Below are 27,599 nucleotides of genomic sequence, written 5' to 3'. Positions count from 1 at the left end.
AGAGACCCAGGTTCGATTCCTGGCCGGTGCATATTATTTTTTCCTTATTAATTAAATTCTATTGTAATGTTATATTATAAATGATCTAGAACGTCAATTCGTTCAATAGCACTGGTAGTTTAGTGGAAGAATACTCATCTATTATAAAACCGAGTGACCCAGGTTCGATTCCTGGCCGGTGTGAAATATCACTGGTAGTTAAATGGAAGAATACTTGTCTTGAATAATAAATGCGAGAGAGACCCAGGTTCGATTCCTGGCCGGTGCAATCAATAAATTTTTTTTCGTACAGTTAAATTCCAATACATCAGAACTTCCTCTCAATCTTGACCCCTACTACGAGCTACGTTCTCCCATCTAATGCTATACTCTTGTATATGTTGTGTATTTATATATGCATCATATATGGATGTATAAGCGTATCCGCAGTTTTCTTTCTAATGGGACATTCGATAAGTCAGAATTTTCAGAAAATTTCTGCTCCTCCGAAGAGTGACTGACGAGTTAAAGGAATTCGGCTGTCATTATATTTTAGTTAAACTATAAAATTAAACTATGTGTTGAGTAGCACTGGTAGTTTAGCGGTAGAATACTCACCTACATTAGTAAAGAGTGACCCAGGTTCGACTCCTGGCCGGTGCAAACAAATTATAATTTTTTTTTAACTTTTTGAAAAAGTATTGCAGGCGCACTTTAAAAAACTCAATTAGAAAATTACAAAATATATTTTATTTTAAATAACATTAATTAATAGAACAAATAAATATTAATAATTACTGAAATTATTAAATGAACACTAAAGTTCTTTTCTTTGACCTCCAGTTAAATCAATCATTGAATCGACATGTAAAACTGGATTATTGGGTAATAGTTTACACTTCAATAATGAATGGAGATTGCTGAGTTTAAATTCAGCTCCACGTAGTCCCTGATAACAATAATTAGTATAAATTTACTGTATCACATAATTGAATTATTTAAATAAAATAAGTTACTCACTTGTCTCAATTCCTTCTCGACTTCGGGGTTTGTCTTCTTTAATTTTTTCATCGCTGAAAATTCGGACAGACTAAAGCCAATTAGTCTTTTCAATATCTACATAAAAAAAGTCAATTAAAATTCTATTTCCATCATAAAAAATTAGTAATATTATTAATATTGAAAAAATAATTACCGATGGTGAAAAAGCAACACTAATACTTCCGGTATTATCAGAAACAACTCCTTCCAAGTACCAATCAGAATTCCTTTTCTCGAGTTGCTTAAGCGATACGATAGTGCCTTTTATTTTCTTATCCATTTCCTTACTAACGGGCATTATTTTTTCAATATCTTTTATCAAATCATAACTATCTATTGGAGGAGGACTTGGTTTTTTTTCATCAGATAATTTCTTTTCAAAAAAGTTTGTGATTTTTCGTTCATTTTTCGGATTTGTCTTGGGCGTTTCTTTCCTAGCAGCCTTTGGTGGGTTTTTTGATGGCGTAGCAAACGGTTTCTGCAACAATAAAATTAATAAATCAATACCTTGAATAATTATTTTCATCTCCAGACTTACTGTCGTTTTTTGATTTGAAGGACTGACTTTATCATTTTTCATTGGAGATCGACTTACTACGCTACCAGAAAATAACGGAACTGCTTGAATTTTATCAGTTGTTTTAACAGAAGTTTCGCTACTTTCTGTAGCTTTACTACTAGAACTGTTTGATAATTTAAAATTAAAAGTACTTTTGGTATTAACAGTCGCATTACTTTTAATATTACTAGTAACTGCGCTACTTCTAGCATTAGCAAACGTATTTTCTTTGATTTTATTGCTCATCTCTTCTTTAATATCCAAGGAATCAATTTCAAAGTCGTCGAAGTCTAAGTCAGTTGGAAAATCATCGACAGACGATAAACGTTCAACTTTTTTTGCTGTGGAAATAATTTTCGTATTTTCTGGTTCGGCAGCTGGGCTGTCACTACTGCCGACGACGTTCAAATTTGTTTCATCAATTCCAATAAACTCATCATCGAAATCATCAGCGAAATCATTTTCAATCTCTGGAATTGTGTCGAAAGTAACAGGGAGACTGTCAAGCATAACACTCTCTCTCCTTTTGGATCCGCTGCTGGGGTTGCTTGGAGTTTTCTTTGTCGAAGGAGGCTTGGCATCAGTTTTACTGCCATACTTTTTTTCAATCTCCTCAAGTGCGTCGATATCGATGTCCATGTACTCGTCGAGTAATTTAAGTTCATTATCACCTTCATCTTTTGGCTTGTCGTTGTACGGATCTGGATTTTCTTCAACTTTTCTGCATTTGAAATAATTATTTTATAAAAAAAATCAAAGATCATTAAAACATACGGATGGAATAAATAATTTCTGTGATAAAATACTTACAGAGCACGTGCCAGGACATTTTCAGTTGCGTTTTTAATCAGCAGAGCTTCTATTTCACCACCCACATGTGAACAGTTATTACTTTCCAACATAATTACAGATCTGCGGCAGACAACCGGTCCTTTGATCATTATTTTGTATCCTGGCAGAATGTGATCCTGTAAAAAAGTTTTATTTTTAGAAATACTATTAAAAAAACTGAACTCCTGTGATTTTTGTCTAGAAATAAATCAAAAGAACCTTGAGAAAGGGTATAGGCTTGTGTTCAATGGCAGTGACATCTTGGATTCCATCAGTCAGGTACAAATTCATCATCCTCTTGGTCTTGGGCTCCCATGAGGGATTTCTTTCGTTCTCTGTCACTTCGATATTTTCACTAGAAACCTTACGAATCTTCTCCAGTTGTTTGTATTTAGATGTTGATATGTCGTACCCTTTCTCGACCTGTCAGAGCAAATAAAATTAATTTATCATATTTTATAGTTTAGATTCTAGGCGGTCATGATTACTTTTGATTAGAATTCAAAATAAAAGAAATTTACCTGCAGAATGTAAACTCCCGGCAATGATGTGACTTTTTGCTGAGCAAGATTTTTTGGTAAACATCCCCGTTGGTTATTTATTTCTCGCAAATCGCTTAAAATCCATTGATCCTTGACAAATTTTACGATTTCTGCTTGTACAGCCTGTTTTCAATTTATAAAATAATTGTAAATAACTGATACTTAAAATACCATACGTACCATGATTTAAAAAAAATAAAAAAGAGACATTTTAAAAAACTTCAAGCCTACTCCTTTCATTTTCATGAATGGGTTTAACCTTAAAATGAACTTTCAAATAAACTAATCACTGAATAATTGATTGTTATCATTAAATAAATAAATTAATGACTTACTTGTGGGTTGACTTCTGTTGTATAATAATCAACACAGTCTTTTAACCAACAATCATTCATCATAAAATGCTCGGCATGTAATTGGATTCTCACATTATCAAAATTATAAGGCATTTTTATATTTTTTATAGGAAAATATTATCATTTAAATTAATTATTAAATAAGATAATTAGATCATATATTAATTTAAACTTATGTAAAAAATACAATTATGGCTTTTATATTGAAGAGCAGCAACAATCACACGCTTTTAGTTGTTAGTAAACACGGATAAAAAAAAAAGCGCGCCATTTTCAAAGTTAAGGGCTTACCCTCTCCCTTTTGAAGTAACAAATCTAAATATATACATGACATTTATATAGGGTGCATTCGGAAATGCTTTAACTCTAGCTCTAGCCAAGCGTTGTCATAAAGCGAGAACTACAACTAGATCATTTCCGAATGCATCCAAATTAATATAATTATTAATACATATAATTTTTAATAAATTGATTTAACTTCAATTTTTAAATTTCGCGCCAAGTTGGTGCTACTGCGCGTCACTGAATTCGGCGTTTAAATTTTTGTTAAAGTGCGAGTGGTCGATGAATCGCAAAATCGATTGTTTTGTACTAGCTGACGGTTCGATAGCGGCAGTTAGCATCATCGATAATGGCAGCAGTAGTCCAGATCCTTCTTTATGTTTGAATTCAAACACAGTATTGCAGTTACGTCGTGTAATTATCCATAAAATATGTTGCTCATAGTTATTGTTTAATTAAATTGTGCAGTGTTTGTAAAATGTAAATTATGCAAAGTATTTAGAGCTAGTGTAAAGTGTTGCTGATGCTGATGCTGACAACTTCCAAGTTCCTGATCCAAATCATCTGGCATCGTCTGGTGGGGAAATAGCAGTTAAGTGACGTTGTTTAGCTGCAATACACTCGGAGCAATTTAATTCAAATCTCCAAGTGTATTAGAATACCCTTCTGCATATTATTTCCCTGCCAAGGTTTGTTCAAACACTCAAGTGTTTTTTTTTTTTTTAATATTATTCTATCATATTTTGCCGCCATTTTACTTAAACTTATAATTTTTCTCCAATTTCTAATAATTTATCCTTCAAATACTTAAATTTGCCGCGCAGATAATGAAAATAATTAATAAAAATTTGAGTTCTATAAAATTTTATTAAATCACTTATTTATTTAATAGAATTAATCATTAAAAGATTAATGATTTGAAAAAAAAAAAAAAGTAATTTGGGAATTGAGTAATGTTTTGATTAAAATTAATAAAATATTTTGAAATTTAGTTTTATTTTTTTATTCAATAAATTTATAATTACAATAAAAAAAAGTAACTGATAAACAATAAAACCATACATACAGATAATAAAACAAAGTATAAAATATAAAAAATAAAATTTTAGTGCATGCACTAATTAACAGAAAAAAAATAGTAACATACAAGTGTATAATAAAAATTAACAATTGGATTATTGTTATTGTTCATTTTATTATTATTATTATTATTAATGTTATAGTTAATTATAATTACTTATTATTTAAAGATAAACGTTATTGATATAATGATAAACTGTTGACGTGACACATTCATTTGGATATAATTATAAATTTTAATTTTAAAACAATTAATTAGTTTCGTTAGTGTATTCATTACATGAATCAATTAAAAAACTTTTTGATTTTTATAATTAAAATTAACGTCGCATTATTAAAAGTCGTACATAAAAAGTCAAAACTAAAATATAAATAGTGAGATATATCATTGATAATTGATTGAAAATGTCGATTAAAAAAACAGAGAGCGTAGTATCAAAAATAAAGACACATTATGTTAATAAAAATTGATTAATGGTAATTATAATAGTAATTAACTAAAAAAAGTAATAATTGTTTTACATATCACCATTCTTTAAATAGTATATGACAAATACATATTAACAGTTTATATTTATTGTGTTTTAGGTTTTGTATTGTATTGTATTATAGTTATTTATAATATTATTTTTTTTGGTTCTTCATAGTAATTATACTCGCATTTAGTTTTTTAGTAAAAATTATGTTGGAAGTTTTGTATTGAAATGACATCTAGTAAGTTTTTAAATTTTTACCATTGAATAGATTTTTATTTAAATTAGAGCTAACGGTACGTGTTCTTTTTCATACTTTGAAAAGTTAATGGAACAATTTTCGATGTATGGTAAAAGACCTAGAACCCGATCAGAGAACTAGTACCTGATCAAGGAACTAGTACCCGATTACTTCATGTATTTGTATGTCTATATTTAGTTAAATTTAGTAAATATAAATATACAAATACATGAGTGATCGGGTACTGGGTCTCTTACTTTACTTGTAGAGTAAATAAAAATTTTTTAAAATTTTTCGCGGCAATAATAAATTTTAAAATTTGAAATTACAAAATTGTTAACTCTTTGCTAAAGTTCTATAAAATTTTTAAGATTCTCCATTTTCAGGCCTTCAATTTTTATCTGATTAAAAAGTCTAATTAAGACAGATTTAGTAAATTAGTTCTAATCGATGCGCTTACGCAGCATCCTTAAGTCCTAATTGAATTAATTGGAGTTATTAATTTAAAAGTGAATTAAATTGAATCAAAAATTTATTACCGTTACCTCTTAAGGTTATTCAGAAAAAAAATACTCATATGATGTATGATTTCCTATATCATCATATGAAATTAAATATTATCAGATATGACCAAATTTGTTAAGAATCATCAGATAATTTATTCCACAGTAAAAATGTGGATGGTAAAAATTTGTCACTAGATGTCTTTAGTAACTTTAAATTTTTTACTAAAAAATAATCAGCGAGTACTAAAATCGATGATTACAATTGATAAATTAATACTGTATTGCATTTGGTATTCGTCAGTTACTTAATTTAAAATTACTGTTTATTATACGTTATTATTTATTTGTTAATTACAACAAAATAAGTTAAAATAAAAATCTTTAGTTTGGAACACGATTTAATATTTAATTCACAATTTCATTGGTAACTCGAGATATCTACTGGCATTATTATTATTGTTATTATAAATTATAATTATTCAATAATTATAATAAAAAATAACTAGTAAACATTTATTTAATAATCAACAACTTAATTTTTTAAAATGGCTTACGATTATCGAGCAAATAATTGTCAAAAAATTAATAAATAAAATTCTATATGTAATTATAATAATAATATATCTAATTATTAAAGATTATTAATAATTAATAATTATCCATAAGTAAGATCTATGATATTCCGTTTGATGGTGATTTTATTTTATCAGACGAGTTTATTGTTTCGAACGTTATAATAATAATAATTAAATTATTATTATCCATTTATTTATTTTTAATAATAATAATTCATGTCCGTGATTATTATATTATTATTATTATTATAATTATTATATTGTTATAATTAAATATCTATATTCATATTCATCGACTTTTTGTGCGCAAAATTTAATACCGAGTTTGATTATTATTATTATTATTATTATTTACTTTTAACAAAGTCTCAATCATAAATACAATTATTCCAATTACCCACTCGGTAATTCATTTTTTACTTAAATTTTAAGTAATCGTCTGTAATCACGACTGGTCATATTTATTGTAATATTAAAAATATAGATAATTTTTATACGGAAGCTTTACTATGGAAAAATTTGACTCATAAAACGAGGGTAAGATCCTCAGTATTTTTCTTTTAATACTTACATTTAATTTTTGAATTTAAATGTCTCGGGACAGACGAAATTAGAGACTGTGTTATCAATGCTGGTAAACTTATGGCTGAAAGAAAATTACACTCTGATCGGGAGTGGATTCGGAGTGATTACGGATTTTATTTAAATTCAAATTCACTCCGTCACCGGAGTACAGAGTTTAAGAATAAAATCAGTACGCATACGGACTGGAGTTTGGTATTTGGTTTTATTCAAATTCGCATTTACTCCGATTCGGAGTTTTAATAATAAAATAAACTCCTCTTGAAGTAAATTTCACTCCGCAAATTTTTTAGCATGATTTCAAACCCGATTTTTGACTGAAATCGGTTCATTTCAACTGACTAAGGAGTATTGGAATTAATTTCAATGCAGGTAAAAAGAAGACTGACATCATATGACCAGTCGTGATTCCAGACTATTACCCAATGTCTGATATTTTTAAGAAAAAAAAAATCTTAAGTCCTCTAATATTAATATTTGTCATTTAAATCCGTCAATTTAGCAGTCATGAAATGTCAATTTTAATTTGTAATTATTAATTATTAATTATATGTATGTATATCTCGTTAATACTTACAGAATAATAATCAGGTTGACAAAAACATCGCACAGTAAATTGGAGACAAAAAAAAGTTATATAATTAAGACTTTTTTCAGTTAACTTTTAATCATTATCGGAAGATTCTGTTGAACTTTCTGGCATAGAACTAAACCAATTACCTCGGCCGCCAGTGCTCCTAAAAATTAATAACGAATAAAGTTTCATAAAAAAAAAAAAAGTACAAAGTAAGCTATAGTTTTTTTCACGTCGCCGCTCATTAAATATCAATTAATTAAATTTCCCAGTGTCAAATGCATTGACTTAAAAATCAATCAACCCGATAATAGATTTAATTAATTAATAATTTAATAATTAATAATTACCTAGTACGCTGGCGAGTACTCGTTGGCAGTGTCAATGAAGTCCTGTAATACTGAGGTGTAATACTTGCGGCAGTTTCTTCAGGTCTTCTGTGAAGTGTCATCGTTTCATGTGGCGATGTCACTAGTTCATCCTCATTGTCTAGATAATAGCGCGAACCAGTTGCACTTTTACAATTTTCGCACTCACTGCGATAGTCGTCAGTGTCGTCGTGCAACGTTGGAAGGACTTGGGAGCTACATGTACACGTTACCGAATCAAAACTACCGTCTTGTTCAGCGCTATTGCTAAACATTAATGATGGCTGAAAAAAATGACAATTATAAATTTTTAAATTCATAATAAATTCAAAATTTTAAATAACTTACCGCCTTATCACGAGCAGGCGTAGTAAAATTATTTTTAGCCTCCGAAGAGGGTTCAGCAGCAAGTCGTTGCTGGTTATCACCACGTGTTTCTACATGTCCATTGTTTATTAACAACAAATTGTTGTCATTACTACTGCTGCTAGTGCTAGCACTAGTGCAATTATTAGTACTAGCACTAGCACTAGCACTTGCATTGACATTGACATTAGTGTTAACATTTGCAGTATTTAGCGAAGATGTTGTAGGTCTAGGAATGTGTTCCGTAGATTTAGCATCCTTCGTGCTGGTATTTATCGGCAAGACTGTCGGCTGCTGATGGTTAACAAAATCACGTCTTAATTTAGCATTACTTGTAGTTAAGGTACGCGGAATAGTACGATGTGTTGATATAGTATTTGGATTTGGCACTGTCGCTGAAATGGTAAACGCACTACCTTGTCGAGGTAGCGCTGAATGACGCAGAGACTCGCGGTAGCTTTGTAAGGGCGTCGGCTCATGAGTACTATGAGTATGAGTATTGTGTGTACTGTGAGTAACACTGGAATGTTCTGGAGAACGTTGCTGATTTGTCATGGACACTGGCACCGGTACCGGGACAGTATTTTCATAAATATTTGTCTCAACACTAAAATTTGTAACCGCGGAACCGCTGTAGTAGCCAGCAGATATATTTTCATCTGTGGGCGGAAGTAATTGCTGGTGACACGGGTGCTGGCTGGGGTTCATTTGTCTGGCATTAACAGAAGACGATGGACTTGTTGCGTTGTATGCCACGGGAGCTGGTGCACTTGCTGGTAAATTATTCTGCGTCGGAATGGCCGCAGACATTGAGTGGTGCTGAGTTGTGAGGTACGAAGTTGGAAGATTCAGAGATGACAAAGCGTTTGGGTTCATTGTCAGCAGAGCCTGCTCGGCCCGTGCGGCTGCCACAGCTTCTTCGTAAGGCGGCGGAGCTTCTCCACGTGGAAAATAATTACCCGGGGGTTTCCAGAGTGAGTAACCACCTCCACAAGCCATTTCATCCATTTGCATTCCATGTGGCAGCCCTCCACGTTCGAGGTAACCCATACTTCCAAGACTACGCTGCTCTTCCGTTAGCTCTCGGTTCTGTCTGCCTGCTATGCAAACTTATTTATTGACAAAAATACATCATTAACATTTATTGTTAGTAATTAATTAGTGTTAGTGTTGATTACCTGTATGAGAAATACTAACGGAAATTACTAGGGCATTATAAAGTAAAATAAAATGCTGACTGTCGTTAGCACAAGACCGTAGATTTTGAAACAAGAAAAATTTATCCGTAGTTATCTATAAGTATTTCTCATACATGCCCCAGAGCAAGCGATAAAATCTTTATCCTCTTTACTCACCTCGTATTTTTCTCTGTCGCAATCGATGGATAAGAAAAAAGAGGAGACTCAGGGAGAGAATAGCCGTGATGCAGCTAGCAACCAGCCTCAAACCTAGATCATAACTGGCACTCGAGTCACCATTATTACCCTCTATTCCATCTGTCTTGTCATTCGTCACTGACGACAGAGTGTCATCCAAGCAGATAAACTCGCAGCAAGGTGTTCCAATTCTGAATGACTTGCAGTCCTGCTTAGGTATCGATTTCTATTGAACACAATACAAATAAATAAATACTTATTTAATGTTGCACATGTTACTCATTACGCTCATCACCAGCCAGACAATTGTCTGCACATGAAACTGAACCAAACAAACTATAGGCTGGTTGTTTATTTAAATACCTGCGACAGCCGACAAATGACAGCTTTGCACCACTTGGGATTCCCATTATCGCATACACAAAGTGTACAAGGCTCTGGAATGTAATAAAATCCACTGTCATAAGTCTGACCCTGCAGATCTTTGCATACTCCTCCTCCTCCTTCGACTTCATCTGAAAATTATCAAAAAATTTTATCAGCAAATTTAAAAAAATTCATTCCTACACAAATGATCCTGATGTTAGCAGACTATTAAAAGTTTTTGGATTTTTTTTTTTTACATTTAATTAAAAAAGAAAAAAAATCTAAAAATATGGACATGTAGAAAATTTAAAAAACTATAAGTGCAATTTTTTGAAATATTAAAAAAAAACTCCAAAAACTATTAGACGTCAACTAATTTCAATATTATACAAAAGTTTATGATTTTAAAGTTGACAATTAAAAATTTTCTAATTATTTTTTCAACAAATAAATGACAAAAAAAAAAAAGCTAAAAATTTGCATATGTAGAAAATAGAAAAATTTATAAGTAGAATTAAAAAAAAATATTATTTCTAAATAATTTATGGTCTTTAAAAAAATTCAAAAATGATTATACGTCAGCTAACGTCAGTATCATAAAAATTTAAATAATTTATGAGAAAAATATACCGTAAAGATGTAAAATTATGAATATAGTATAACCAAATAGGTTACATCCTTTAAATCTCATTCTCACGTCGTTATCTCATGATAGTCATAAACTTTTATTTAAATAATAACACCCTGACATCGAGTTGCTTCATTTCCAGCAGAGTTCTGTCATCATTGACAGCAGCACTACTTGCTGTTGATTTATTTTACATGGAGAAACATGAGATAAAAAATAATTTGTGCAGCACATTAACAATCACTTCTCACTGGCCATTCACATATCAATCGGTTTTATTTAGTGAGTTCAGAAACGCATTAACATCTCGACTGCTCCATTGATGTTATTGATGAAATTCACTCAATTATTTCAGATAATTATTTTTATTATCTGTAATATTTATTAATTAATTAATCATTATGGGTAAATTTAGATCACAGTGTAACAATAATAAGTGGCTTAAAATATATAATAATAATCGATTTATAAATGCGCGGATAAATATGAGTTAAGTCTAGTAGCTGAGTGCTAGCAGCAGATTATAATAGAACCAGCACAGCCCTACTTCTATTCCTTCCTTCATTCTGTGCTGTCATATGTATATATATGTATATTATATATATGTGGGTGTGTGTGTGTGCCCCAGTCTTGTTTACACAATCTCGCACACTGAGTTTGTAAATTCGTGTGAGTTTCTGACGTCATGAGCCAATAACCAATAGTATGATTTTTGAATTTTGCCGCTAGATAGCGCGCGCAAGTTTGAATTTTAAAAGTCCCGCGTATTAATGGTGTTTTTTTTTTTTTTGTAGTAAAATTTTATTAAAATTCATTTTTTAATTAATTTTGAATATTTTTTAATGAAATTAATTAAAAAATAATTTTTTATGGATTTCATAAAATAAAGGAATAAAAATAAATATATTTGAAAATTTAATTTGAAATTTTGAATAAATTTAAAAAGTAAAAATTAATTGAATAAAAAATTTATGATACTGAAGTTAGATGTCTAATAATTTTTGAATTTTTTTTCTAAATGATAAATTATAAAAAAAAAATATATTTAAAAAATTACATCTACAGTTTTTTTAATTTTCTAAATGTTCATATTTTTATTTTTTTTTTTTTGAAGTGAAAAATTCTTAAATTTTTAATTGTCTGTTAACCAGGATCATAAAAATTTAATGGCGGATAAAATAAAATTTAAATTAAGAAATAATTTGTCAAATTAAAATTGACGCATTAATTTCTCATAAAAAAGAAATTGAAGTGTCAATAGATAGATGGTAAAAATAATGAACTCTAACCTTTTCAAAGTTGTCATGAGTTGAATTGATTACTGTCATTATTTTTTTTTTTTTTTTCTTGTTGAAAAATTATATAAAAATTATACAGTATAATGGAGAATGAAGAAGAAGCGGAAATAGAAAAAGAATCTCTGGAAGAAGAAGTACAGAAAGGAATAATCGATGAAAAATCTAATAATAAAATATCAAAATTAGTGCCTGACAGTTTGAGATCTAAAAATAAATCTAGAAGAGTGATACCACGTGAGTGTTTGGACAGAGAAGACTGGATAAATTTATTGGCGGCCCCGCGGTAATTAAGAATAATTAATTTTCAATATTTACTCATTATCTATCCAACAAAATAAATAAATTTTTTTTTCAGGCGCATACGCACTCCGCCTTGTGTTAAAAATGAAAAAAACAAACGCGTTACTCTAGTGCGAGATAAATTATCAGAACCGCCTCGTCATCGGATAATTTCTACTCTGCAAGACCGCGGAAAAATTTTACCAGCTCCGTTAATCGATCGTCTGATAAATATTTTGGAGTTCGAAGATTCTCTGAGCCCAGAGTAATTAATTCCAGCTTCCTACTACAGTATAAAATAAATAAATAAATTAATTAATAATTTTCTAGACAAGCAGAAGAATTATTTTTCGATACGAGTAAGAAGAAAAAGAAGAATAAATTAAAAACAATAGTGTGTCGCGGTAAAGCGATAAAAGCAGTAGCAGACAGCAGTGAAGACTTGGATAGAGATGCTGTTCTATGTCAATATAAATTAGCAGAAGCATTAGTGCGAAGTATTCTTCAATGGGAATGCCCGTTACCTCGAGAAGAATTCAAAGACATTGCGGAAGTTATGTTCCAACGTTTAAAAGACATTATCACTAACGGCACACACTCGGCCTTGGATGAGGACGAGAAAGTGTATCAACAAATGCGTATTATTTCTGAGATCGTGGGTTGCTGGGTCGCCGGAGTCCTCATTGAAGTCGCAAAGAATAACGAACAGCTGCTCAAGGAAGAGTGCGAAGAAAGGAAAAAGGCCGCGGAAGAAGACTCTTATGATGACGACAGCGATAATGTTATCGATGAATATTCAACGGACTCTACTCTAAATTCCGCCCACCAATAAATTACTTATTATTATATTAACTATTTACTACTCACTACAGATCATTATCGTTATTTTTATTTAATGTAGTGAAAGTCGGGTATATCATTTCTCTCTTGATTTAAAAAAAATAAAAATTAAACATTTAATTATTAATTTTGTTGCTGCGGTAACAGGCTTTCTAGTCTACAATATACTTTAATTTAAATATTCGCGATATCTGTTAGTGTGAATTTTAAAATAAAAGTCAGTGACGGTCTTTGGTATTCACGCTCTCGTTTCCTCATTCGATCGGTATAATATATTATAACGCAAACATAAAAACGTGTAACGGAATATCTGGTTTCATGTTGTGGAGAAAGCGACAATCATTTTATACATTTAACCACTCATACTGCCGGAAGATATCATTAATACTCTGTACCTATACAATATTTTTACCATCAATAAATTATAATAAAATTTATATTTTATTGACAATAAATAAAATAGTATTATAAAGAAATGAAAAGTTTTATTTTATTACTAAATTTATATTAAATAAAAACTAATTTTTTTATCATTATTAATTTTAGTATCTTATCAAGTATAATTAAAAGTAGATAATGAGCTAAATACATAAATATATATGAGTATGTATATGCTAGTATGGAGCTTAAAGTGAAGCAAAAAGCGGGTATCAAACAACCTAGTTCGGATGTTTATGCCCAAAGCAATATCATAAGTGTGCCAAAGAAAGAGCGGCATAGAAGTATGAGGTAGAGGTAAAAGTTGATGGTGGATATGGAAGTAAAGGTAGAGGTAGAGGTAGAGGAAGTTGGTATGATCGGTGAATGGAGAGGAGCAAGCACTGGGAGTACTGTACTCGGTATAGTACTGATTACAAGAGAAAGAAAGAAAGTGCGAGGTATAACGGAGAGAAATTGTATAGAGATAGTTTTTAGTCGCTGATACCGCGATCCCTGGTGGGGTTTCATTCCCGCGGAGGTCTACTGCTCGTAGTCTCTGGCCATGACATTGCGCGCGCGCGAACCGCCAACTCCACTTACCTTATCCACCTCGTCCACGAGTAGTGAAAACGTTGTATTGACAGTCTAGCTCTGTTTATTTCCTAGTTGACCATAGTCTTCCTCATTCAATTTAAATGTTTTTAAATTTATTCTGTAAACTTTAAATATTTATTTTAAATTATGTTACAAATATGCTGTGATAATATTTAATCAATAATTTGAATAAGTTTTTTTTTATCAATGAATCTGCTCTAAAAGGTAAATATTAAATAAATAAATCATTATTAGATAATTAAATTTTTTATCAGCCTCGATTAAAAATTAATTTTTCGTTTATGTAACGCACGATTTTATATTTACTTCAATGATAAGACTATTGTTATATAATTTATATATATTTAGATTAAATAATAAAATTACACAACTAAAATTAAATTTAAATTTCTTTTTTTATTGTAACGCATTAATGAGTGTAATTACAAAATTTTTATTTAAGAAATAATAGTACATTTATATATTATATATTTTATGCATATATATTGGTCTTGTATTGTGACCGCTGACTACTTATCATTCATTTATAACAATTGATTCTTTCATAAAACAATAAAACCCTTCCGCTGATTATACGAATAGAAACTGAATGTTAATATTTAAATTATACATTAAATTGTGGTGGGAGTTTATTAATAAACATCAAATCACGTTAAAAGTACAGCACCGTTATCATTACAGTATCAAAGTTCTACGGTAGTAGATCAATTTAACCAGGTGTTTAAATATTTATTTTTTTAAATTTACTTATTGGATTATTTATTAAATAATTAATTTATTATTAAGTATTTAATTATATTTAATAGGATGGCATTGACCTGCTGGGAAAAACTGGCATTAGTGGCACTAGCCGCAGTAGGATTACGTATATTACTTCGGCTATCAGTGTTTACCTGGAAAAAAATAATAGCACCGAGTCTTGGCCGCGGAATAAACGTTGCGACTCAAGGAAAATGGGCAGTAATTACTGGTGCGACTGACGGACTTGGTAAAGCTTACGCACAAGCACTAGCAGCTAAAGGACTGGACATTGTCTTGATATCGAGAACACAAGCTAAATTAGAAGACGTTGCTAAAGAAATCCGCACGAGTTATGGGGTGGAAACGCGGATTCTCGAAGCCGATCTTACTGAAGGCCAGGCTGTGTACACAAAAATCACAAAATTAATCGAAGGCCTTGAGGTAATTTTTTGTAAATGTTAAAATTTACATATGAATATAAAAGAAATTTTTTTTTACAGGTAGGAGTGCTGGTAAATAATGCGGGAATGAGTTACGACCATCCGGAATTATTTACAAATATTACGGAAGAAACTATAACAAACATTTTACAATTAAATGTGGCGGCGACTACCGCTATTGCCCGAGCGGTACTTCCGGGCATGATGGAACGCCGTAAAGGTGTAATTATAAATATAAGTTCTACTGCAGCAGCTATTCCGAGTCCTTATTTGTCTGTTTATGCAGCAAGTAAAGCGTTTGTTGATAAATTAAGTGCCGATTTGGCGGTCGAAGCCGCGCCGCGTAATGTTACGATCCAGTGTGTTCTTCCGGGTCCAGTTGCTACTAAAATGTCCAAGATAAAGTATGTCAGATATTTTTTTTTATTATTTTGTTATGTAATATTTTACCCAGGAAAAATAACCGCTGGGCAATTTATACCTGCGGTTATTTTTCCGATCGGTTATTTTACTGCAGACGATAATTACACGGAGAAATTATTTTACTGCTATGCTATGGTACCATTGCAAAACCGGACCATGTTCTCTTGAACTCGATCTCTGGTCAGATTTAGGTTCAAATCCCAGTGGAGCTGAAATAATTTTTCACACAAAGTCTTTCGGTTCTGAGATTCGTCTCAGCCGAGCTTTGAATTTAATTTGGTTTAAAAAATTTTTAATTTAATTTGAATTCGACTAAATTGGCGGGATATGGGATTGCCCGAGGCCTAATAGCATTTCAAACAAGAATAATTTATCCTTATAGTCGCAGTTTAAATTATTTTCCACCATACCTGCATCGAAAGTTTAAATTCTGCCCTGTTTAAAGGGAAGAAAGCTCTTTTCTTTTATAAAAAAAATTAGCACAGAGGCATTAATTTAAATTTTCAGCTGCAGATCTGGTGAAAAATTGTACACACCAGAAGAAGGTAGGACGTCCTAATTCGCGTATTTTTCACCCTCACCTGTCTACGCGTGTCAGAATGTCCTACTTTTCTCCCTAGGTGTGTAATTTACTAATTGATAATTTAAATTGTCAACAGAAAAGCGACATGGATGGCACCGACCCCCGAAAAATTCGTCGAAGCCTGTTTAAAAACAGTCGGAATAGAGTCAAGAACGACGGGATATCCGCCTCATTGTTTAATTATTGGAACAATAAATGCCTTGCGATGTGTTTGTGAGAAAGGTGCAATTTGGCTGGTGTCAAGGACAATGTTAAATGTTCGCGGTCGCGCATTGAAGAAAAAAAAACAGGAACAAGACTCCAGTACACACGAACATATAACTGATTTACCATCCAGACGAGAAATTCCGGTTGAGTGATATTTTAATCATTCGTTTTTTTCTGTTTTACTATTAACTTTTACTATTAATAAAATATATCTTGTTATATAGTTGTATGGGTTCGTTTTTTTAGCAAACTTTACCATCTTTATTTAATACTTAATCACTTATCATTGTCATTAATAATTTATAACTTATTACTTATCGCTACTTACAACTTGCTACTTAACTAACCCGATTATTTTTTAGCTGATTTTTATTTTTTTTTGTACTTTGTTGCAGTGTGTCGTATTAAATGCAGGCGAGTGAACATATATCATTGAATATTCATACATAATAGTGCCAAAGGTCGACGACGTGCTATATTATTCATTAGCTTCATATGTATAATGCATAAAATCATACGTCATTGATTTGCTTATTTGAATTTATTATTTTTTTTCAATACATTGTTTCATTCATCAATTAATATAAATATTTTTTACACTGTTACATAACTATTGTTCTTATTTTAATTGTTAGTTGATAGTAATAATAATAATATTTAAAGAACAAGGAAATTTATTTACCGCTTTGCAAAACTGGTTTGTTTATATAAATTAATTAATACAGACGGTTTATATTATAATTTTTTTTATCTAGTGGAAGACACGATACGATATGGCAGGTTTTAATTTTATTAAGTATTATGTTACGAAGGTAAATTAATAATGGAAGATAATTATAGATCGATAGTTATAATAAATCATGATCAAAGCCGAGGAAAAAATTAATGACAGCTGATGGTCAACAACAGATATTTATTTTAATTAAATCATTACATTTTTTAATACCAAATGAGCATTTTTTGTATGACAAGTGTGTTAGATTTTACCTGTAGTAGCCTTAGAAAAACAAGGAGCTTTTTCGTTACCGTAGGCCTGAAATATCAGATATTTTTTAACTTATAGATTTATTACAAATTTACGAAATTTTATTATGCTGTCGGCCAAAACTGAAACAAGAAATTGAGTCACCAAAAAATGATCATACGGTACTATAATTATTATTGTGAGCCTTTCAAATTTTTCATTCTCTAATACAATTCCTACTTTAGACAAATAGCTCGAATTTTCACTTCAATTTATCAATAAGTTCTAAATGTATGATATTTTTTGCAGTGCGGCATACTAATAATTTAACAACTCAATTTCCTGTTTCAAGTTTCGTCGACAGGGTAATAAAAATAAGTATTTTTATAAATATTCACTTTTTTCATTGAAGATGAAGCATCACGACGACGTCTGCTAGAAGGCGTCATAAATTTCCCTGCCATTTCTTGTACCTGTTTATAGAACTTTTCCGCCATTTCAGGAGCTTTTGCAAATATTTCTTTTCCAGCATTCATAAAACCTTCAGCTACTTTATTTATAGCGGACGCTGCTTGGTCAAAACCAGGTAATTGTCGGGTCATCTAATTAATTAATTTATTTATTTATTAAGTAAATTTGGTTTAAATAACGGGGCAGCTGATTGTAATAATGAATAAATGAATAATAAAACTTACGCGGTGTAATTCCACTTGAGACCGAGCATTGACAGACTAGAAAATATTAAGTTTTGTAACATTTGACCGGGGAAAATAAAATAACCGTGACTAAATTAACCGAGTGACATAAGAGTAAATTTACCACTTTTGTGTTTTTCGCGCGAAAATTAAAAAATTTGAATTTATTTAGAAATTAAAGTTTCAAAATTTACAATTATCGTTTATGTAATGTCACTTACAATAAATCTGTAATTTATATTTACGGTTATTCAGTCGACCGGTAATTTTACCACCAGGTAATTAGTCGCGATACCAAAAAAATATAAATATATATGAAATACAAAAAATAAATGAAATAAAAAAATTTAACCTGGATTTCAATAAAAGAAGGGACAGCACGACGACTTCTGTTAAAGTAACCTTTCATGTCTTTTATTTTATCATGGATTTTCTTGCCCATTTCATGAGCTTTTGATGCCATATCCCTTCCATGACCCATCCCATTTTCGCTCATATTTTTCATAGCCGACATTCCTTGATCCATACCAGGTCCTTTGCGATTCATATCAGACGCTTGGCGAGTTATCTAGTAAATAAATAAACTAATTAGTAAATTAAATAAATAGTTTATTTAATAATCAATCAATAAAACTTTTCTTACCCGGTGCAAAACAGATTCCGTGTACTGAGCATCGATAAGCTAAAAAAATTCGATATTAAAATATAAAAATATCTACAAGTTGAAGTCTATTGATAAGAATCCTACCAGTCCACTGCACAAAATGATAAATAGCACCGACATAGTTGTGGAATGCATTTTCGTGACACAAAAATGAAGATTCTGGTCCCTCTAGACTTACTGTGGTTTTTTTGACCTGGACTTGTCATTTTATATGAAGCTACAAGTCCAATTAAAATGTAACGTGAAGATAATCGGGTGTTTCTGAATGTCGGCAAAAGATTTTCATCAAAATTTGCTATTTTTAGATTCAGGAAATGATAATTTATTATTCTTATATATTGTAACGAATACAATAATATTTTTTTTTGTTAAATATATATAAATAATTACCTTAATTATCTAGTTTCTAGATTTAATTATTTAATATATATAATTATGTAACAAATTATGGATCATTATTTGGAGTAATTAAAATGTATTTAAATTAGTGCATATTTTTTTTACATAACTATGGTAATTTTCGAGTAATTAGATGTTTCAATTACTAATTTTTTGGAATTTGAATTTGAAATAAAAATTATTTACTCATGCAATAAAATTAATAACTAATACGGACATATTTGTACTGTGATCCTTTTTTTTTAAATAATAATTAGATCCTATAAATATTTAAAGATTTTTTAATTAAACAAAAAATTCATAAATAATTAATTACTTGTAATTATATTTAAATTTAAATTCCGAATTTTTTATTCGACAGCCGGTAAAATAAATTTCTAAATTAGCATCCAAATGGTAAAATGTTTCATACAAAAAAAAAAGTCTGAACTTTGTTTCTGGCAATAAAAATATAAATAAAATATTAATGAAAAGATTATTTATTTTTTTTGTCTTTTATAAATTAAGTAATTAAATTAATTATATAAAAAAATGGCTTCTGGTATATTGAGAACTCCTAGAATAATAAATGTACAGCCAACAAAAAAACATACTGCCAGTTTATTTATTTTCCATGGCTCTGGTAATTATTTAATTAAACCAATTTTATTTTTTAATTAATATGTATATACTTTATTAATATCAATAAATTATTTTACTTTAGGGAGTACTGGGAAGGATATAAAGGAGTGGATAGACATATTGACTAGGGACGAATTCAAATTTCCTCATATCAAAATTATTTACCCAACTGCACCAGCTCAACCTTACACACCATTAGGAGGAATGGTGATCGTTTGTTAATACTATTAAAAAATATAAAATAAAAATAGAAAAAGGTTAAATTCAAATTATTTTTAGCTGAGTAATGTCTGGTTCGATCGTAACGGAGTGAATATTAAAGCGCCCGAAAATAACGAATCAATTGATGCGATAGCTAAAGCAACATCAGAGCTGATAAATGATGAAATAAAAAACGGTATCCCGGAGAGCAGGATTGTCGTGAGCGGATTTTCGATGGGTGGTGCCTTGGCGATGTACCTGGCGTATAATTACCGGCCATCGCTAGCTGGTTGTGTTGCTATGTCATCATTTCTTAATGAAAACTCACTAGTTTACGAGGTATTTTTGACCTGGTAACCCAAGTAGCACGATTGGCTTCGTGACATCTGTAAGATAGAAGTTGAAGCTGTTTTTTGACTTATTGATAAGACACTAAAATATCGACAAACTGAAATTTATGTCGCGTTCAAAGACTTGACACAAGTGACGACAAAAATTTAATTATAAATAAGTCATTTTAAGGATTTTTTAATTGAAATGATTTATTTCCGATGGAAAAAACGACGACAAATTTCCTATGGACTCCGACACAGAAAAAAAAAATTTCTGGCATAAGAAAAATTTTTCATTACGGAGTGAAAATAAAAATTTTTCGTTTTAATTTATAATTTTAAACAAAAAAAAAATTCTTGTTTTTATAAAAGACATCTTGAAGTCTCTGTGCTACTTGGGAACTTAGAAATTTATTTACCAGGTGATTAATTACTTAATTAATATATTTATTTTACAGGCTTTGAAAAATAATATCAAAACACCTCCATTATTACAATTTCATGGACTCAATGATTCACTTGTGCCTTTTTCATGGGGAGAAAAAACTCATGATAATTTAAAAAAATTAAATGTCAATAGTAAATTAATATCAATACCTAATATTGAACACGAAATAGTTAAATCTGAAATAGAACAATTTAAAGAATGGATTTTAAAAATTATTCCTGATGTATAATTTGTCATTAATTTTTTAATTAATTATTTATTATTAGAATTAATAATAAATATTTTATAATTACTGTATACATATGTAAGATAAATCCCCCGATTATTGATACATAAATATTCTACCCTAAAATTTATTTATCAAACTAAAGATCAATAATAAATTTTTACTAATTTTGTAAAATAGTTTTTTATTAATAAATCTGGGGCATTTTATATGAGCACTTAAAGTTAAATAGAGCAGTGTCAATAATTGGTAGCTTGTAAATAATAATTAAGTTCCCTACTCTAAATATATTTTGTTCGCTGCATAAATGTCCGCATAATGAAAATAATCAATAGTCAAAATTGCATAAAAATTTTTTACTTTTATTATTTTTGAATCCGTCTCGCCCTTGAACCAAGAGATTTAATTATTTATAGAATAAATCTTCAAACTATTAATAGCAAAAATAAAAAATAACATCCAGTGAATTTAAATAACTAAAACAAATCCAAGATTAATTAAAAAATTTATTAAAATACTAATTTAGATAATGGTACCGAGAGCATGCACTAAATATTTAAAGTAAATTTAAAATTAAATTATTTGAAAGTGTGGGATCCAACTTCACCGTGATCGTGACTCGAAATCTATCGCGTAAAACAATGACGTCAGTTCTCTAATATACCTGCATATATATAAGTATATACATATATAATAAACCAGCTCAAGTCCTTTTAATCAATTTAATTTGAACTTTTGTCGTTCGCCAGGACGATGGCGATCAATCTGTGGCTGTTACTCCCATCCGTCTTTCTTCAGATTTATGTCTTGGGAAAAATTAACGTTTTCCCAACAACAAGAGAGGTCACGCTAAAAAAAATTCACAGGCCAGGGTACGACAGGGTAAAAGTAAGACGACCCCAGACAAAATTATTACGTAGTTGGCGTTGCGCATTGGCGCAGTTGGTCTACACACCCCCGACACACATCCTCGTGGGGGCTCGTGCTCTACGTGGGGGCTGCCTTTCACTTTTTTATCTTTATCGCGCCCTCGCAGTCGACATTAGTTTTGATCTCGTATTATAAGACTCAATCCTTCGTCCAAGTCAAGTTTTCATTCATAAATTTAACTTCGCATACTCAAACTTCACACGTAAACTTAACTTTACTTTAAAATAAACAACTGTTTGTTCAAACAAGTTATGAAGCTCCAAAATATGATATGTGATAAATTTAAATTTACTCATATCCGCGATTCCGCGTTACTCACTCATATTTTCTTTGTACCGAGAGACTCAAACTACCGTAAACAACTTTGTATGTTATGGTTTTAATTACTTTTATCTCAGTAATTTCATTTAATTTTAGTGAAGAAAAATAATTATTAATAAATAAAATAAATTTTTAACTTGGAGTTTATTAAATGTCAGTCTTAAAATAACTAAACAGTTAATACTGTACGTTTATCTTTTAAATTTATTCGTTGACGAGGAAAATCAATATAGAGTATGTGTTAAAAATGGATCAAATAAACTCAACTAACGCGCGGAATATTTTTAAATTGCTATAAATTTGTTAATATTATTGTTATTATGATTAAATAGATAATCTGTGATATTCAAAAGTGAACAAAGTGATAAATGTTATATTTTATTGAGCAACAATAAATTTATATTGTATTTAATTTAATTGTATTGAGTAATGATGTGATAAAAAATTACTCTTATTCCAGTTGAATTGACGAGACAATCTATTGCTTTTGTTACGAATTATATTTATTTTCAAATCTGGATATTTAACTCATTATCAGTTTAACTGTTGGTTTAATTTATTTATTGTAGTAAATTACGGACGGTAGTTGATTGATTTATTAATTAATGTTGTTTGTAGTTAGATGAACTGAGTGAAAAAAAAATATTTTGAATGACTCGTCCGTCAAATAATTTTCAGTACCCGAAAATAAAGCGTAAGTTTTTATTAATTATTAATTAACAATTAAATTAGTTTTTAAAATTATACGGAATTAAGTGGCCGAGGTCTAATAATTTTTGAATTTTTTTTAAAACGTTAAGTTATAGAAAAAAAAATATTTTGAAAAATTGCACCGATAGTTTTTTTAATTTTCTACATGTGCATTTTTTTTTTTTTTTTTTTTGCAATTGATTTGTTGAAAAAAAAATCAAAAAATTCCTAATTTATTAACTTCGGGATTATTGAGATTTTCAATTAAATTTATTTAAAATATAAAAAAAAAAAAAAATTTATTGGAGGAAAAAAAAATAAAACTTTCTCTGGTGGATTAACATCCATGTGATTTCAAAAGCAAACACAAATATTTACATTCGCACATTGATTTAAAAAGTATGTGACGCATGTGGAAAAGAAAGTGAAGGACTTTTGAAGCGTTGACCAGTGAAAATATCCGTTGAATAACAATTTATGTGATAATTATTACGTAAATTATTATGATGTCTTGTATAACGTCATTTTATTAAGTAACTCCTTAATTTATTTAAGGAAAAGAATTAGAGAATCAAAGACTGAATGGCGCAATAGCTGATAAATTTTTTTGTAATTAAAGGAGAAATGACCGGTGACACGGGATTTGGTCTTGGGGTCGGAGTGGCAAGTGGTTCTGGACTTGCTGCAGCACAACAAGGTCAGGGTGTTGCAGCTTTGCTGGTGATGTTGGCCGTTCTCTGCTTTATATTTGCGTACTGCTGCTGGGGCGCGCCTTTTTGCCGATCTCTCTGTCGCAGGCACTGCTGCTGTCGACTGGAGGATCCGGAGCTTGACCCGCGGTTTGGCAACAGTGATCAGGCGATGGTTGCTACTCCGACAATTATTTTATTACCTCACGGTAGAATGCTGGTTGTTGATGGAAATATTTTTAGTCAATTTCAAGCTGATACTACTGGTAAAATTTATTATTATTATCATTATTATTAATGCGAATTAAATCTGGAGTCCATGCGGAGCGACTGTCTATTTATTTGATCCCTTCAGTGTGAAATTCACTTCAAGGGAGTTGATTTTAATATTCAAACTCCGGTTCGGAGTAAAATTAATTTCTAAAGAGAATTTATTTTAATATTAAAACTCCGAATCGAAGTAAATTCGGATTTTAATAAAATTAATAATCACCCCAAATTCACTTCCGGTTTTTACAGTATATTATTATTATTGTAGCCGAAAAATTTCATAGAAAATTCAATACTCTGACTACCATCCAATCAAGATTTGGACTAGAACCAAAAATTTGATTAATCAATAGACAAAAATTTTTCAAAAAAAAACCTAATTAATTTTTCATTCTGTAAATAAACTCCAAAAAAATTAATTTTAAATTAAAAAAAAAATTTGATTTTTAGACTTAAAAAAAAAACAGATTTGGATTAATTTTTTTTTGTAATCAACAGTCTATAATTTATTGTAATTTCAAAATAATGTAAATTTTTTTTTCAGGCCTAGACCTAGTGGAATTGGGTGAAAATGTATTAAGAGCACAACGTAACTCACGATACGTAAATCGTCATCATTTGTCACATAATAGTCAAGGCAGTATGTTAGAAATGGATGCCGAGACACCGAGTAAAGACAGCATTGGATCTGTCGGATGTTTTCCACCGCCGACATATGAAAGTATTTACGGTAAAGAGGAAGGCGACATGCCGCCATCATACTCAGACATTATTCTACACAGGTATTTTAAAATAATAATAAACAATTTCAATATCTTCTATAATATAAATCATACTAAAAAGATTTAAACTGCCAACAGATTTGCGAATCTGCCTTACGAAATAGATTTGCAAGATTACTGCAACGACAAAGAAGAAATAGAAATGCGTAGTCTTGATAATTGCTCACATATCATAACGAATCCAATGAACACTGTGACTTATCATCCGTACGCAACGATAACGTCATTTTCAAGTCAAAATTATTCCCGTAATCTTACGAATAATAATAATTCAAGGCACAATCAACCCGGAACAACGACCGACAGTTTTTACATTGAAAACGAACTAAATAATATTTACACGATAAACAGTAACATTAATAGTAACAATCAACAAAATGGAAACATAAATAATAATAATAACCCGACCAATAATAGAAATTTTTACGTAATGACCAATGGAAATCTCTACCGTCAAAACGCATCACGAGGATTTATTTCAAATGAAGAATTGCACAGACACTTCAGTGATACTAATAATTTAAGCAATTTAAATGTCGCATTGTCCAGTGAGACTGTTGACACTCAACCGCAGACTGCGGTCGTTGATGTCAATGCTACTGAGAGGCGAGCTGGTGAAACCAGCGCTAGTGGAGTAGACAATTTAATTAATTCTAATTCTAACTCTAATTCTAATCCTAATTCTAATCAAGTTGTCAATGTAATTAGTGATAACGTTAATCCAAATGCACGCAATCATCCTGAGCATGGAGCCAGAGCTAATCAGAGACGTGATAGACACCGTGATATTGATATGGACGAAGAGAATAATAATTTTGTAACACTTGCTGATATTCGTGAAAGCCGCGTGTGATTTGTAATTATAAACTGTAATAAATAATAATGATAATTGTAATGTATGATAATAAATATTGCTTTTGATAGCAACGCTGTCTGTAACATTTTAGAAGCTTCATGTACCTGAAGATCGGAAAAATTGTGAAGTAAAAAATTCTCTGAGTCTAGACTACTGAAATTTTTCGTATAAGTTCTAGTAAGACAGCTGAAAATTACCCCTAAGTCACCTTTCAGCAGTCAAATTGCTAAATTTTTTTCATTGAAAAAAAGCGAAAAACGTTACGATCTTCAGGTAAATCCTTGAGTGTATGATAATTAAATATCAAGTTTAGAAATTTTTTTTTTTTTGGTAAATAATTAAAATAAATTTTATTATAAATAAGTCATTGAATATTTACATGCGCTGGTGATTAAGTCGTTATACTTTTAGTACCACCCATTAGATGGTCTAAAAATGTATTTTTATCAATACTCTCGAGGACTTTTTCTTGTTTACGCATCAGTGGACCAGCATCTTCTAGCTTTTGTTCTATTTCCATTTGCTGTTTGTACACGATATTAAATAACTGAACTACACCTCTGTAAAATTATTTATTTTAATAATTAGGCACTCATTACTTTAGTAATTTAAATAAATATTAATAATTACTTGGTGGCGATCTTCTGCAAAGTCCTTTCGCGCCCGCGACTTAGTACTGATGGCTTAACTCTGAGAGAAAGATGTTTAGATTTTTTTTCTTTCTTTTCTGGATCTTCTGTGAATTTTTTTACTTCGCTTTTGTCATCAGCCTTAGCATCGGCACCAGCATCAGCATCAGCCTCAGATTCTTTTGGTTTTATCTCGTTTAGTTTTTTTGCACGAGACAACACCAGAGTTTTCTTCTTCTTGGGTTTATTTGTTTTCAATATTTTCCGGAAGACATCAGCCAAGGCTGGGTTTCCGTTGAACTTTGAACCTGACTCCTTTGTTTCAGTCTCACTGTCGTCCATTTCAGAATCTTCACGCTCGCTGTCATCGGAGGAATTTTCTGGGCTCATTTCTTCAACGCTCATTGTTGGATCTTTGAATAATTTTTTTTGCTAATTAATATTTATATTTTATTAATTACTGGGCTTTATAAATTATATAAATATATAAAATTAGACGATGCTGCAAGTAGCCAACATTTGACAGCTAGTGTTTTTAATCATCCAGTTATCAGAAAAATTTTTAAAAAATACACACGATAATTTTTGAAAATTCTTCCCGCGTATTTTTTAAATTTTTACCTGTCAGTATTTACTTTGTTTTTTAAAAATGAATAAATTTTTTGACTGATTGCTACTTTTATCATTAAAAAATTCGAGGTTATTTAAATTCTTAATAATTAAATCAACAGGTTGTAATACTTACAGTTGAATGATTTTAATTTTTAATTTAAATAATTATTTTTAAATCAAATTTTATAATAAAAACAATTATATACTATTTTCAATTGCAAAATATAATCACAACCACGTGAGAGCTGGTGAAAGTAAATAAAAATAAACTAATTTAAATTTTAGGTTAAGTCATGGTCTGTTCGGATTCTCAACTCGGCGCACTGGGGTGCATGCAAGATACCCGGGAAAATTTTAATTCATAATTAAATTAAATTAGTAGTTCAACAGGCCATCAGCTTACCTACAATATTTGTTTATGGTGGCGAGATTTTCTAATTTTTCAAATTCTCCCGCTATTCTTAAATAACAATTATCAAAACATTTATCACGTAAAATATAAGTATATAATAGGTATATTTATAAATTTGTAATAGAAATTTACCACATGATGTAACAGAAAGTAAACATCAATTTGTTGAAATATATAATTACAAAATTCATAAAGAATATTTAAAAAATTATAATGATGTACGTAATAACAAGTGTATATATTTACATGCTAACTTTATACCCATTCCTGCAGACTTATCTTAGAAA

At 30.2% G+C, this 27,599-nt stretch overlaps 7 protein-coding genes across 20 annotated transcripts; 3 read left to right on the top strand and 4 right to left on the bottom strand.

The window, feature by feature from the left end:
- Positions 1-796: 796 nt before the first annotated feature.
- Positions 797-3,709, bottom strand: LOC103570225 (recQ-mediated genome instability protein 1). The gene is made up of 8 exons (XM_008547893.1): positions 3,288-3,709; positions 2,932-3,075; positions 2,630-2,833; positions 2,390-2,547; positions 1,559-2,300; positions 1,175-1,498; positions 1,000-1,095; positions 797-928 (listed from the first exon to the last, which is right to left on the bottom strand). The coding sequence occupies exons 1-8, from the start codon at positions 3,399-3,401 to the stop codon at positions 797-799; spliced, it is 1,914 nt and encodes a 637-aa protein (XP_008546115.1). The 5' UTR covers positions 3,402-3,709.
- Positions 3,710-6,449: 2,740 nt separating this feature from the next.
- LOC103569291 (mucin-5AC) lies at positions 6,450-11,509 on the bottom strand. Of its 3 annotated transcripts, none has more exons than XM_008546521.2 (6): positions 10,728-11,509; positions 10,095-10,246; positions 9,711-9,957; positions 8,338-9,464; positions 7,972-8,273; positions 6,450-7,784 (listed from the first exon to the last, which is right to left on the bottom strand). In XM_008546521.2, exons 1-6 carry the CDS (start codon positions 10,786-10,788, stop codon positions 7,712-7,714), a joined length of 1,962 nt encoding a protein of 653 aa, XP_008544743.1. In that variant the 5' UTR covers positions 10,789-11,509; the 3' UTR covers positions 6,450-7,711. The 3 variants fall into 3 exon arrangements, with proteins under 3 accessions (XP_008544743.1, XP_053593676.1, XP_008544750.1); XM_053737701.1 differs by having other exon boundaries at positions 8,338-9,455; XM_008546528.2 differs by having other exon boundaries at positions 8,338-9,452.
- A 2,142-nt stretch (positions 11,510-13,651) lies between these two features.
- Positions 13,652-17,181, top strand: LOC103569315 (very-long-chain 3-oxoacyl-CoA reductase). 4 transcript variants are annotated; one of them, XM_053737708.1, is made up of 6 exons: positions 13,652-14,381; positions 14,859-14,894; positions 14,984-15,359; positions 15,419-15,762; positions 16,441-16,714; positions 16,967-17,181. In XM_053737708.1, the coding sequence occupies exons 3-6, from the start codon at positions 14,985-14,987 to the stop codon at positions 16,991-16,993; spliced, it is 1,020 nt and encodes a 339-aa protein (XP_053593683.1). In that variant the 5' UTR covers positions 13,652-14,381; positions 14,859-14,894; position 14,984; the 3' UTR covers positions 16,994-17,181. The 4 variants fall into 4 exon arrangements, with proteins under 4 accessions (XP_053593683.1, XP_008544781.1, XP_008544791.1 ...); XM_008546559.3 differs by lacking the exon at positions 14,859-14,894; XM_008546569.3 differs by lacking the exon at positions 13,652-14,381 and having other exon boundaries at positions 14,654-14,894; positions 14,964-15,359.
- Positions 17,182-17,464: 283 nt separating this feature from the next.
- LOC103569329 (uncharacterized) lies at positions 17,465-19,200 on the bottom strand. The gene is made up of 6 exons (XM_008546582.1): positions 18,979-19,200; positions 18,874-18,912; positions 18,583-18,798; positions 18,231-18,266; positions 17,934-18,137; positions 17,465-17,604 (listed from the first exon to the last, which is right to left on the bottom strand). Exons 1-6 carry the CDS (start codon positions 19,027-19,029, stop codon positions 17,548-17,550), a joined length of 603 nt encoding a protein of 200 aa, XP_008544804.1. The 5' UTR covers positions 19,030-19,200; the 3' UTR covers positions 17,465-17,547.
- Positions 19,201-19,687: 487 nt separating this feature from the next.
- On the top strand, positions 19,688-21,536 carry LOC103569337 (lysophospholipase-like protein 1). The gene is made up of 4 exons (XM_008546594.2): positions 19,688-19,915; positions 19,997-20,121; positions 20,194-20,454; positions 20,906-21,536. Exons 1-4 carry the CDS (start codon positions 19,825-19,827, stop codon positions 21,122-21,124), a joined length of 696 nt encoding a protein of 231 aa, XP_008544816.1. The 5' UTR covers positions 19,688-19,824; the 3' UTR covers positions 21,125-21,536.
- Positions 21,537-21,609: 73 nt separating this feature from the next.
- On the top strand, positions 21,610-25,670 carry LOC103569345 (putative uncharacterized protein DDB_G0267716). 5 transcript variants are annotated; one of them, XM_053738796.1, is made up of 5 exons: positions 21,610-21,799; positions 21,871-23,066; positions 23,682-24,017; positions 24,566-24,803; positions 24,882-25,670. In XM_053738796.1, exons 2-5 carry the CDS (start codon positions 23,024-23,026, stop codon positions 25,654-25,656), a joined length of 1,392 nt encoding a protein of 463 aa, XP_053594771.1. In that variant the 5' UTR covers positions 21,610-21,799; positions 21,871-23,023; the 3' UTR covers positions 25,657-25,670. The 5 variants fall into 5 exon arrangements, with proteins under 5 accessions (XP_053594771.1, XP_053594786.1, XP_053594774.1 ...); XM_053738811.1 differs by having other exon boundaries at positions 21,610-22,417; positions 22,991-23,066; XM_053738799.1 differs by having other exon boundaries at positions 21,610-22,417; positions 22,833-23,066.
- On the bottom strand, positions 23,910-27,459 carry LOC103569353 (RRP15-like protein). Of its 5 annotated transcripts, none has more exons than XM_053738827.1 (4): positions 27,034-27,225; positions 26,290-26,701; positions 26,039-26,219; positions 23,910-23,968 (listed from the first exon to the last, which is right to left on the bottom strand). In XM_053738827.1, exons 2-3 carry the CDS (start codon positions 26,691-26,693, stop codon positions 26,051-26,053), a joined length of 573 nt encoding a protein of 190 aa, XP_053594802.1. In that variant the 5' UTR covers positions 26,694-26,701; positions 27,034-27,225; the 3' UTR covers positions 23,910-23,968; positions 26,039-26,050. The 5 variants fall into 5 exon arrangements, with proteins under 5 accessions (XP_053594802.1, XP_053594803.1, XP_008544858.1 ...); XM_053738828.1 differs by lacking the exon at positions 23,910-23,968 and adding an exon at positions 25,654-25,670; XM_008546636.3 differs by lacking the exons at positions 23,910-23,968; positions 27,034-27,225 and adding exons at positions 27,304-27,360; positions 27,445-27,459 and having other exon boundaries at positions 25,995-26,219.
- Between the last annotated feature and the right edge of the window lie 140 nt (positions 27,460-27,599).

The sequence above is a fragment of the Microplitis demolitor genome, chromosome 1, assembly GCF_026212275.2.
Source record: "Microplitis demolitor isolate Queensland-Clemson2020A chromosome 1, iyMicDemo2.1a, whole genome shotgun sequence".
Lineage (NCBI taxonomy): Eukaryota > Metazoa > Arthropoda > Insecta > Hymenoptera > Braconidae > Microplitis > Microplitis demolitor.
Note: the sequence above shows the minus strand (reverse complement) of the source record. Positions and strands in the feature narration are given on the sequence as shown.

Excerpts from the sequence above, each read along its gene's own strand:
- LOC103570225 (XM_008547893.1), bottom strand. The coding sequence starts at position 3,401 with ATGCCTTATAATTTTGATAATGTGAGAATCCAATTACATGCCGAGCAT. Across the intron at positions 2,548-2,629 it reads AGCCTATACCCTTTCTCAAG|GATCACATTCTGCCAGGATA; the intron begins GTTCTTTTGATT and ends ACTTTTTTACAG. Across the intron at positions 2,301-2,389 it reads AATGTCCTGGCACGTGCTCT|AAAAGTTGAAGAAAATCCAG; the intron begins GTAAGTATTTTA and ends TTTCAAATGCAG.
- LOC103569291 (XM_008546521.2), bottom strand. The coding sequence starts at position 10,788 with ATGAGATTTAAAGGATGTAACCTATTTGGTTATACTATATTCATAATT. Across the intron at positions 10,247-10,727 it reads CATAATTTTACATCTTTACG|ATGAAGTCGAAGGAGGAGGA; the intron begins GTATATTTTTCT and ends GATAATTTTCAG. Across the intron at positions 9,958-10,094 it reads TCATTTGTCGGCTGTCGCAG|AAATCGATACCTAAGCAGGA; the intron begins GTATTTAAATAA and ends TGTGTTCAATAG.
- LOC103569315 (XM_008546559.3), top strand. The coding sequence starts at position 14,985 with ATGGCATTGACCTGCTGGGAAAAACTGGCATTAGTGGCACTAGCCGCA. Across the intron at positions 15,763-16,440 it reads ACTAAAATGTCCAAGATAAA|AAAAGCGACATGGATGGCAC; the intron begins GTATGTCAGATA and ends AATTGTCAACAG. Across the intron at positions 16,715-16,966 it reads CATCCAGACGAGAAATTCCG|TGTGTCGTATTAAATGCAGG; the intron begins GTTGAGTGATAT and ends ACTTTGTTGCAG.
- LOC103569329 (XM_008546582.1), bottom strand. The coding sequence starts at position 19,029 with ATGCATTCCACAACTATGTCGGTGCTATTTATCATTTTGTGCAGTGGA. Across the intron at positions 18,799-18,873 it reads CGGAATCTGTTTTGCACCGG|ATAACTCGCCAAGCGTCTGA; the intron begins GTAAGAAAAGTT and ends TTTATTTACTAG. Across the intron at positions 17,605-17,933 it reads CTTCATCTTCAATGAAAAAA|GCCTACGGTAACGAAAAAGC; the intron begins GTGAATATTTAT and ends CTGATATTTCAG.
- LOC103569337 (XM_008546594.2), top strand. The coding sequence starts at position 19,825 with ATGGCTTCTGGTATATTGAGAACTCCTAGAATAATAAATGTACAGCCA. Across the intron at positions 19,916-19,996 it reads ATTTATTTTCCATGGCTCTG|GGAGTACTGGGAAGGATATA; the intron begins GTAATTATTTAA and ends ATTTTACTTTAG. Across the intron at positions 20,122-20,193 it reads ACACACCATTAGGAGGAATG|CTGAGTAATGTCTGGTTCGA; the intron begins GTGATCGTTTGT and ends AATTATTTTTAG.
- LOC103569345 (XM_053738796.1), top strand. The coding sequence starts at position 23,024 with ATGACTCGTCCGTCAAATAATTTTCAGTACCCGAAAATAAAGC. Across the intron at positions 24,018-24,565 it reads ATTTCAAGCTGATACTACTG|GCCTAGACCTAGTGGAATTG; the intron begins GTAAAATTTATT and ends TTTTTTTTTCAG. Across the intron at positions 24,804-24,881 it reads TCAGACATTATTCTACACAG|ATTTGCGAATCTGCCTTACG; the intron begins GTATTTTAAAAT and ends AACTGCCAACAG.
- LOC103569353 (XM_008546636.3), bottom strand. The coding sequence starts at position 26,693 with ATGAGCGTTGAAGAAATGAGCCCAGAAAATTCCTCCGATGACAGCGAG. Across the intron at positions 26,220-26,289 it reads TTGCAGAAGATCGCCACCAA|AGGTGTAGTTCAGTTATTTA; the intron begins GTAATTATTAAT and ends ATAATTTTACAG.